This window comes from Ictidomys tridecemlineatus, chromosome 12 (genome assembly GCF_052094955.1).
Source record: "Ictidomys tridecemlineatus isolate mIctTri1 chromosome 12, mIctTri1.hap1, whole genome shotgun sequence".
Taxonomy (NCBI): Eukaryota; Metazoa; Chordata; class Mammalia; order Rodentia; family Sciuridae; genus Ictidomys; species Ictidomys tridecemlineatus.
In genome coordinates this window covers 61,865,621-61,876,063 of record NC_135488.1, presented here as the reverse complement: position 1 = coordinate 61,876,063, position 10,443 = coordinate 61,865,621, and the positions used below count along the sequence as shown (strand labels likewise).

Below are 10,443 nucleotides of genomic sequence, written 5' to 3'. Positions count from 1 at the left end.
TAGGGAGGCCTAGCACCTAGGAGGGGAGGCAGCACCTCCACCCACCCACCCACCCACATGCCTACACACTCGTGTCCATTCTTCATCTGGACTCTCCAACCTTCCAGCAGGCTAGCAGGGGCCCTGTTCTTGGCATTTGGTAGATAAGACTCAGTTACAGAAATGCCCGCACAGAAAAGATGCCCAATCCACATCTTTCCGAATGAATGGGTGAATAAGGAAGTCATTGGCTAGAAGTCACAGTCATGCTGGGCCACACTGGGGCTGAACCAGGGTCTGTCTGACCCCAACCATGATGGTTTTTCTCCCCTACCTGCTCCCCACCCTTCATCAGCTTCTCTCTGCAGGACTGGAAGACTCTTGGAGTCCCAGGCCAGGCTTCCTTTACGGGGGAACCTCTGAGGGCTGCTTGGAAGAGGAGCCGAGGCTATTAGGAGGCCGAGTCCTGGCCGCAAGGGACCTTGGAAGTTATTATGAAGGGTAGATTTCCTAGGGCTGGTATCATGTAGGTGGCAGACATCTGCATCTCTCCACTCAGCTCAGACCTTCCTCCTCCCTGTGGGCAGACTCTCTGTGGTCCCCTCAGCTTCCTCCACCAGCCTCTTGGAGCACAGAATCTGCTGGAATTCCTAAGGTACTCAAGTTCCTTGGGTGCATCCCTTGGTGAGCACTCGATAGCTGCTCTGCAAAGGGGGTCCTTCTGCAGTTTAACCCACCCCCCTTTCCCCTTTGCCTTCCTCACTTGGCCTTTGTCCTTTCCCGTCCTTCTCTCTGGGCCTTCTTTGGACCCTGGGTCTACACCTTCCCACACAATCCTCCAGCAGCCCTTCCTTCACCCTTTCCTGCTGTGTTTCCGTGCTCCCACCCCTCCCGACATAATTCACAAAACCGCACTCCGATGCTTTAAATCCATCGTTTATTGCCCACAGTTCATTAGTATTACATAAATCACACGATTGAGAAAATTTCTGAGAAGGTTAAAAAGACAAAGTCCCCTGGGTGTGCTGAGGCACGTGGGTTGGGGCCTCACTTATGCCCACCCAAGGCTGGAAGACCACCTTAGATCTTCCACTGGCTCTTCTTCTCATGACCCTCACCCTTCTCCCAGGCCAGAGACTCAGAACAGGATTGGGAAATAAATAGGGGTCTGGTGGCCATCTTTACTTGGCAGCCATCTTGACATCTTGGGCTTTTGCCTCCTGCACTCTCAGATTGCTTTCCAGAAATGGGAGAAGGGCATCCCCAAGCCTGAGGGAATGTTTGAAGTGATCAGAGGGGTTTGGGAAAGGACACCAGAGCTGCAGATGTGCCCTGTATTCCAGCAAAGCTGGGCCAAGTTTACCCAAACCAACCTGCCCCGCCCAGACCTCTCTCCTCCGGCCTCATCAGAGTTGGGTATGGGAATTAGCAGAAAGTTTCCCTCTATGGAGGTTTGGTTTTTTTTTTTGAAGCCAGACTAGGGCTTAGCAGCATGGCCCACTGTCCTTCTGTCCCCATCACCGTGAGCTGTGAGGATCCTTTACCACTGCACCCCTATGGGGACATCCCCCTTAGCTCATGTGAAATTGCATTTGAGAGCTTGATGCAAATCATCCAGGTAAAAGGCATGTAAGTTATGAGAGGCCAAGGCCACAGGACCAGGGCAGGGTGAGGTTGGGCAGGGGCCACCAGCACAGGGGAACTGGAAAGGCTTCATCTCTGGCCTCTAGAGGGAATATGGCTTGGGAGGCAGTTTCGGTCCCAAGATAAAGTGCATGAGAACAAGACCCTATGACAATTGGGGGAAGGCTGAGCTTGCAGTGAGCTCTTCAAAAGAGGACTCAAACACGCCCCGCCCCGTCCATGCCTAGAAGCCAGCACAGTGCAGCAGTCATTGACATGCTCACATTATGACAGGATTGGCTCAAAAATATTTCCCCCTCCAGCCCATCCTCAGCCATGCTCCCCCCCATGCTGTTTTGTCCTCCCTGCTTGCCCATGTCTTCCCCCTTTCCTGAAGAGCAGCGAGGTGGGATGCTCCTCAGGAGAGTGGTGGGCGCTCAGGACAACATCCTGCAGAGCCAGCTGCTGGTCACCAGGGGCTGGCTGGCTGGGGGGCAAAGGCACCATGGCTTCTGGGTGGGAACCTGCTGTCAATGCCCATGGGAGACCCCCTTCATCAGACACCTGCCCTAAGTTGCTGAGAGGCCATCTGCGGCCACGCTCTTGCTGTCTTGCAGAGGCTCCAGCCCAGATCCTTCCCAAGGTGGAATCACCAGGGGAGGGAGACCCAAAGGCTGCACATTGGCAGCTTCCATCCTTGAGGGGGTCAGGTTGGGGGGCACATCGAAGTTAGTGTTTCCCTTTCCTTTGGGCCTTTCAGACAAGGAGTCACCTTGCTTAGCCCCCACCCAGGTCCTGCTTCCCTCTGTAGAACTCTCTCCTTGTCCTTGGCCTGCAGAGGAGAAGGAGAGGGGAGCTAGCAGCCAGGAGCCTCAGGCTGCAGAGCTGAGGGGTGGCATGCAAGTGTGGCCCCCCACACAGACCCAACCATCCATACTCTCTCCTCCTCCAGAACTGCCAAGATTTTGGCAAAGGTCAAGTGCTTCCAAGATGTGGGATCACACACAGAAAGGCAAAATCCAATTTCTGAGGCCATTCCAAGGGGCCTCCCCCTTTCCCAAGTCCACTGTCCACACTATGCATGTGCCCAGGATGACCATCACCTGAGCAGGACAGGAAAAGACAAGCTGGAAGAGTGAAGGGCACCCCTTGATCCAGTCTTCTGCTTCTGGGCAAGGAGGAGGGGCCAAGGGAAGGGAGTGAATTGCCCAGAGTCACACGGCCCATTGGTGCCAGAGCTGGGGCCCACCATTCCTGGGTTGATGCTGTCTCTTAGATGGCTCCCAGGGATCTGGCCTTGGCACTCTCAGGCACGAGACCCTCCTACTCAGGAAGTGGTGGAATGTGACAGGCAGCGTCAATGGCTGGAGATTCCCTGGACAGCAGCTGGACCAGCTCCAGCCCATCCTCAGCCCCAGCATCCAGCCTCCAGCATGTGCCTGAAAGGGGACACTTCTGCGTGGTTCCTGCACTGGAAGCATCATTCCTTCCTGGGGCTTTCTGCCTGGAGCTGGGATCCCCTCGGGGGACTGGAATCAGTGAGAGCTCCATGAGGGGGGACCCTAGCCCCACCATCACTGGCTTTTTGGCAGAGGGATTGGTTCTGCAGCTAGAACACGAAAAAGAGCTGGCCACTTTCAGAACCTGCTGCCCAAAGAATCTCCAGGGCTCCATGACTCCCTGGGTCCAATTCCTGAGGACCTTCAACGTGGCTAGTTCCTATCCTGTGGGGTACAAACCAGCTCCCCTTCTTCCCCCTCTCCAGCCTGAGGAGTCATCTGGCCTGGCCACTCTGATATCCTAAATCTACCAGCCCAACTACCAAACCAACCCGGTTCCTGGGCTCCCATCATTTGTCCACCTGCCAGTTCTGGTCACCTGCAACCAAGGCTCAGACTTACTTCTGATTAAAAAAAAAAAAAAAAAAAAAAGAAAAAGAAAAAGAAAAAAGAAACCAATGTATAAAAGGATCCTAATTCTACCCCATGGACACTCTGCAGTTTTCCAGTTTCATACATAATTGTGCTGAGTGGAGTTTCCACAACCCCACATAAGGCCCAGAAATGCACTTGATTCTTTTGTATAGGAAATGTGTCAGAATTCCTCTCCCCTAAGTTAAAATGTGAATGGATTAGTCTCCCTACCACAGTGGGTTGAGTGCTCCCCTAGGTGGCCCAGGACTGTGGGGTCCACCTGCAGGTGCAGCCCAACAGACTTCTTCCCTGCCCCCAGATTCCCTGGCCTGGACAAAGCTCTGTCCCCAGGCCAGCCAGCCACCGCTCACAGCCCCTTGTTATACACCACCGTCCGGCTGCTTGTAGCCCGGGCGATCTCAGGCTCTAACTGGGAGGTTTCGATCTGAGGAGAGAGAGAACAGAAAGATGAATGGAGAGACTGGGAAAGAGGAGGCTGGAGTAGCAGTTAAGACCATGCTGGTGCCCATAGTTTTGCCCTTCTGTGCCCTCCACCTCTGGGTCCATGTGTCCTGCCTGTTGTCCTTCCTTTTCCATGGTCTTGCCACCTTGGGGCTCACATATTCCTTCCAGCTCAGATCTGGCCTCTTCATTCTCATTATATGTCCACGTGGCAAAACATCCCACTCCTGGTCTCCCTCATCTCCAAGGCCCTTGTCCCTCACACTGCAGACAACTGTTCTCAGAGGAAAGCTCTCCTTCAACCTGGTCACCCAGGGCTGCTCCATCCAGACTCCTCAAACCCAAACCCTGCCTTCTCAGCTCCATGGCCCCCTACCCTGGCGGTATCCCACCCCTTCTGCTCCTCTATGCTTTTAGACAGCAGAGGCCACCAGCCCCAGACTCCCCACCTCCCAGTCTTCACATCCTTCCCTTCAACCTGGACATCAGGAAACATCATTTTAGCTACTCCCAGACCAAGCACCTTGCAGCCCTAACTGGTGGAGGCGCCCGACCATGTGTCCACCATCTCCACACTTGGACCTGATGACCTAATGGAACCACTCAAAGCTCACCGTCCCTGACTTTGGCTGGGCCATCACAGCAGCTGGCAACAGCATCCCCACCCCTGCTCCTGCCTGGTCACCTCCCTCTCCCACAGAGGCCACCTTAATCCTTCTCTGATTTCCTCGGCCATCCCATCCTCAGATCCCCACTCCTGAGCTCAGGAGACCTCTAACTGCAGGGAAAGATCAAAGACATCAGAAGGGAACCACTCAGTTCCCCACTGTCAAACCCATGGCTTCCTGGTGTCCACCCTGGCTCCCTCCTGCCCTCCTGCCCTCCTGTGCCTCACGGCAGCCATCCTGGCCCTCAGAAGGCAGAGCCCCACCTGGCACCACCTCCCTCCAGCCCCTGAGGCATCTGGTCCCGGTGCCCTCCCTCTGTCCCACCTTGACTGCCTATTCGCACCTCCACCCAGGACAAGAACCTTCCATCTGAGGAAAGCTCTCCTTCAACCAAGGCAGGCTCCACTACTACCTTGGCTCCCTTCCCCGGCAACCACATTTGCTTGAAGAATTGCCTAAACCAGTGGTATCCACCTCCACACCACCCACTGACTTTTCAACCTACAGTAAATCTGGCTTCTGTTCACCACCCTCCACAAAAATCTTCCTCTCCACGGTCACTTTCAGCCCTCACTGCACGACATCCACTGGATGCTTCTTAGGGTCTTTGGATCTCAGTGTGACTAGACGCCCTGGGTGACTCCCACATCTGAGGTGTCTCTACCCAAGGTTTTCCCCCCGAGCATCAGGCCCACAGCTGCCTGCTTGACTGACAGAACTTTCTATGGACATCTCAAAGGCATATAAACTCAACCCATTTAAAATGGAACTGAGGCCAGGTGTGATGGTGCATGCCAGTAATCCTAGAGACCCGGGAGACTGAGGCAGGAGGATCCGCAAGTTCAAAGCCAGCCTCAGCAATATAGCGAGGCCCTGGGAAACTCAGTGAATGCTGTTTCAAAATAAAGAATACAAAAGGGCTGGGGATGTGGCTCAGTGGCTAAGCACTCCTGAGTTCAATCCCCAAGGCCAATAAATACATAAAATGGAACGGAATCCACCATCTCCCTGGCCTCACCCAGCTCGCCATCTCTGATAATGGCACCACCACCTAATGGTAGTCTGGACAGAGACCTTGGGGGCCCAAGCCTTCTCTTTCCTTCCCTTCCCCAGAGGTCTTGTCCACTTCAGTCCACCCCCCACCATAGCCAGGGACCACCTTCTACAGCTCCCATCTGTTAGTGCCTCTCCTTACTATGAGATGACTCAGTGACTCCCATTTCCTTCTGTGGATCAAATCCTGACTCCTGCACCACCCAGCCCCTGCCCTACCCCTGGACACCCTTCCCCTTGAACTAGAGACACACGACACGTGTACTTATTGAGTTCTGTGGACACACTGTGCTATTCCATACCCCTCTGTACCCCATCTTTGCCACAGCTGCCCTCCTGCCTCCCCTCCCGCCCCCACTCCATTTCTCTTCAGTCAATTTTGTGGCTCAGCTCAACCAGCACCCCAGCCCCACACACTTCTTATATCCAAGTGACATCACGTGGTCTGGGGACTGTTTCCTCATCCCCCACCCCTTCACATCAGGTCACAAGCTCCCTGAGGCAGGGGACGGACATACAGGTCACCTGAAGGCCTAGTACAGTGCTAGTGCCCCTAAGTGTTGAATAAAAGGGTGGAACAGGACCTGGGAGGATGGGGTGCCCCTGCAGAACACTATAGCCTCTGTTTTTCAGCTCTAGGTTCTTGATCCAATGGAGATACTGGAGCCTCCTGCCTGGGGCGGGTCAGGGAGGAAGGTGTCCCCTCAGTGAGGAGGCCCCAGCCTGACCTACCCTGGGAAGGATCACAGGGGCGTCAGGTTTGCGACTTAGCTCAGTTGAACTTGACCTAGGCATCTAATGTAAGTCAAGACATAGCAACCCTGGGAGAGAGGCAGAAGGTGGTGCAGACTAGCCTGGCCTTCAAAGACTCAGACCAACCCAGGCTGTGTAGGTCAGGGTCCAGAGGAGAGGGAGTCTGGTAAGGACTGGAGCTGGTGGGCGGGGCGGGGTTCCTGGAGACAGAGGACCCTTCTCCTCTAGTCTTGATACACCAACACTCAGGCTCTGGCTCCTTGAGATGACCAAACAGACAAGAGCTAGGCTCAAGACCAACCCTGGCCCCCACCCCTCTCCTCAAACCACCTTCTCCTTCCCCACCCCTGCCAGGCCCCAAGTCCCCTCCACCCCAAGTCCCCTCCACCCCACCAGCTCCCCTCGTCCCCATGCTGCCACTGACACAATGCACAGCGCCCACGCTTAAAAATCTAAATGCTTTTGAAAATGTTTAACCTAGTTAGACAAATTAGCAAAAATTTGTGCAAAACAATTTAGGTATTTAAAATATTCAATGTTTTTAAAAAACTGGAAAACTGTTCTTAGCTTTCAGCTGCAAAAACCAACAAAATATAACATCCCAGCAATCTTACCATGAGGTGTAACATAACCCTTCGGGAAAGCTGTTAAACAGCTACTGAGGCATCCTGGGAAATAGCACTTCATTTATTCAAATGCACATATGTCAGGCTTTTGCACCATATGTCATTCCAAGCTATTTACAGTAATAATTAAATCTTAATCAACGTTTAACCTCTGTAAAATGTTTGAAGAATCCTAATCACCCTTCAGACTGCACTAATGAAGGAGAAATATATAAACATAAAAGGAAAATGATGCATAGATATCACACTGGAAAGAACAGTAATTGCAAAATTGTATTTCTTTTAAATATAATCAGTAAATGATGTAAAGTAAGCCAAGGAGTATTTTAAGTTAAGACATCTTGGATGTCAGAGGTGTGAGCAGCTAATTTTGTTCTGCTACCCATAACAGATGTAGCATATTTTATTTTAGTGCCATTATTAGCAACTTCCCATGCCGGCTTTCACTGAAGCACTGAGGCCCGCATTAAAATCAGAGAGGCTGCTCACCGCGGTGGAGGACCACGGCCCAGGGCCACGGCCCACGGTGCTCACTCCCTGAAGCCCGCAGACCCAGGGAGACCGAGGCCTCCTCCTCCCAGCACCCCAGGCTCCCCTGGGCCCCCTCGGAGCTGAGGGCAGCAGGTAGGAGGGATGCACGGGGGAGAGGGGAGATGCAGGCAGTGGGAAGGCTCCTGGGGGAGGTGACTGAGGAGCCCAGGAGCAGGGGCTTGGGGACAGAGGCGTCAAGCTAGGCTTTCCTCTCATTCCAACTCAGTCTGCTCTCAATTCAGCAGATGTCGATGGCCACTGAGTCCCCGGCCCCAGGCTGGGCACACGGAGAAGGACAAGATCAGCCTGTGTCCTTGAGAAGCTCAAAGTCTAGGGGAGGAGTCAGACAGTGAACGCAGATGGATTCCAAAGACACAAGCAAAGTGCCATGGAAACTGGGGAGGGGCTGGGGGTTACAACTGATGAAGGAATGAGGAAGGAAGCGAATAGAGGGTTTTGGTGATCAGAGAGGCTAGGCAAAGCCTGTTGGGTGAAGGGAGAAGCATTAGCTGGCCAACATGGGCCGCGAGGGCAGGAGAGCACTGTCAGATGTGGTGGAAATGTAGCAGGCAATGGAGGTGGGGTGAGGACAAGCAGAATCCTTTATGCTACATGAAGGTGCCAACCTTTTATCTGAGAGCAATAGGGAGCCATGGGAGGATTCGGAGCAGGGGTGGGCCATAACCTTGCCTATTTTAGAAAGGTCTCTGTGGTGGTGGTGGTGTGGAGGATGGACTAGAGGGGGCAGGGAAGCCTCCCAGGGAGCAGCTGTCAGAATCAGAGAGGTGCTAGGTCCTGCCTTATGATGCTGCCAGTGGGGGCAGGCAGGAGGGTGTGCCGAGGATCCTTTCTGGAGATGAAATCCATAGGAGTTGATGACCAATTCCATGTGGGGGTGAGAGGGAGGTGTTGAGGATGACTGTGCGTTGGATGACTCCTAATTCTAGCTCAGGAGCTGGGGTGGCTGGCGATGCCATTCTCAGAGGCAGGGAATATGGGAGGGGGTGGGGCTGGGAGGGGGAGGTGTGCTCAGGGTAGCCCATGCTGAGTTGGGGGTGCCTGTGAGCTCCCCAAGTGGAGAGGCCTGGGGGGCAGATGGGTCCAGGGTTCTGGGGCGATGGGCAGGAGAGAAAGCCCGGATGTGTGAGCACAGCCAGAGCCTCCAGAGTGGAGAAGCTTGCCCAGGAGAGCAGATGGAGGGGCGGGTGCCAGGGCCTGGGGAACAGGCACATTTGAGGGGCGGGTGAAGGGAACAAGCCCGTGATGGCGGCCTTGAGGGACCAGCCTCAGGAGCGGAAGCAGTGACAGAGGGTGCCCAGACATGGAGCAGCAATGGACACTAGGCAGTTTTTTGAAAGTGGTCCCAGGAGGGCCAAGAGGTCTTGATCTTGGCAACTGGGTGACAATGACCTCCTAGGTCCAGATTCCCCAAGCCCCCACTCAGTGCAAACCCTGGGAACAGCCTCACTTGCATCTCACATGGGCCAGGCCCCCTCTAGCTCTCTGGCCATGGCTGAGCGGGAGGCCATAGGATGCCATCTTCAGGTCCCATGGGTATTGAGATCCCGGGGTCCTCAGCACTGGGCTCACTGGGAGAAGACGGGGTAGAGCCCTGTGTGCTGGCCACTTGAGCAGATCTGCCATTTCTTCCCCTCTTACCAATAATCAAGTGCCCCCTAGGAAGTACGCTCTCTGGGTATGTGGGGGTCCAGTCTTCTCCAAGGGAATGACATCAGGGGCCTGCCCGGGAGTGGCCTTTGGACAGGCGGTTGTGAGTGTGGTTCAGGGACTGTGGCTGCCTCTTGTTGCTCTGGCCAGCTCCAGGCCTGGAGGCAGGAACCAAGGGCAGGTGTTCTCTAGGGGACCAGGCTGCTGGGAAGGCTGAGGGGGAAGAAGCAAAAGCCAGCCATATGTGCAGAGTAACAGTGTTGTGGCCAAGGTGGCTCACGGGTGGGGTTGTGGAGGGACATGCCAAGGCTTGGTGAGAGGAATGGATATAGCCAGAAGAGACCCCCTGTGTCGAGCTGAGAAGGTAGGGGCCTTCTCTGGGGAGAAGGTGATGATGAGAAAGGAGGCCAAGCAAGCAGCAGGTACAGGGAGAAGGGACTATAGCCCCTGTTGCAGCTGGGACTCGGTGGGTACCTTTCCCAGGCACCTGAGAGCCAGGTGGCGGCTGGAGGGCAGGACACCTGGGTTGAGGGTTGCAGGGACCACGGAGAAAGCTGAAGTTCCCAGTCAGCACTGGCTGATGGTTCCTGTAGCCCCAGAACTGGGGATGCTCGGAACGTGCCCGGCCCACTATGAAATAAGCAGTGTCACCTGCTAGTCCTGCCTGACTCAGCCTGAACCTTGACTCCCACACAGCCTCGTGGGGTACACCCTCCCCACCTGCCTGTATCTGAGCACCAACTCCATCCTGCAGCCCAGCTCAGACTCTCCTGCCCCTCCCAGGAGACAGCCCCAGGTGGGAAGCACCATGTCCAATATCTCTAGAGCCTCCCCTGAGCACCCCAAGGCCTGGCTGGCTCCAGAGCCCCTGGAGCATCTCTGTGGCCTTCCTCTGTGGCCTGGGAAGGGTTAACCTTGAGCTATTTCTCTCTGTCTCCAGGCTCATTGTGGGTGGGGGGCCAGAGTGAGGAATGCATCTGGGGCCACCTCTGCCTTCCAGCCTGGGAGCACACACACCTGCAGCCAGGGCCAGTGGATAGTTTACATATTTGAACCTGGAGCTGAGGTGTGGAGACATAAACAGGAAACTGGATCCCCCAGCCTGTGCCCCATTCTCAGGGGCTTTTACCTACTACAAAGCACTGGCTCCTCCTGGCCTTTCCTGTG

General features: G+C 54.8%; 1 protein-coding gene across 2 annotated transcripts in view; it reads right to left on the bottom strand.

Annotated features, from left to right (window-relative positions):
- Nucleotides 1-899: 899 nt before the first annotated feature.
- The window catches only part of Sfxn5 (sideroflexin 5), a 112,477-nt gene continuing 102,933 nt past the window's right edge, over nt 900-10,443 (bottom strand). For both annotated transcript variants that reach the window (XM_005322154.5, XM_040270738.2), the window contains one exon: nt 900-3,960. In XM_005322154.5, the coding sequence (XP_005322211.2) occupies nt 3,883-3,960 (78 nt within the window). In that variant the 3' untranslated portion in view covers nt 900-3,882. The remainder of the gene's footprint in view (nt 3,961-10,443) is intronic.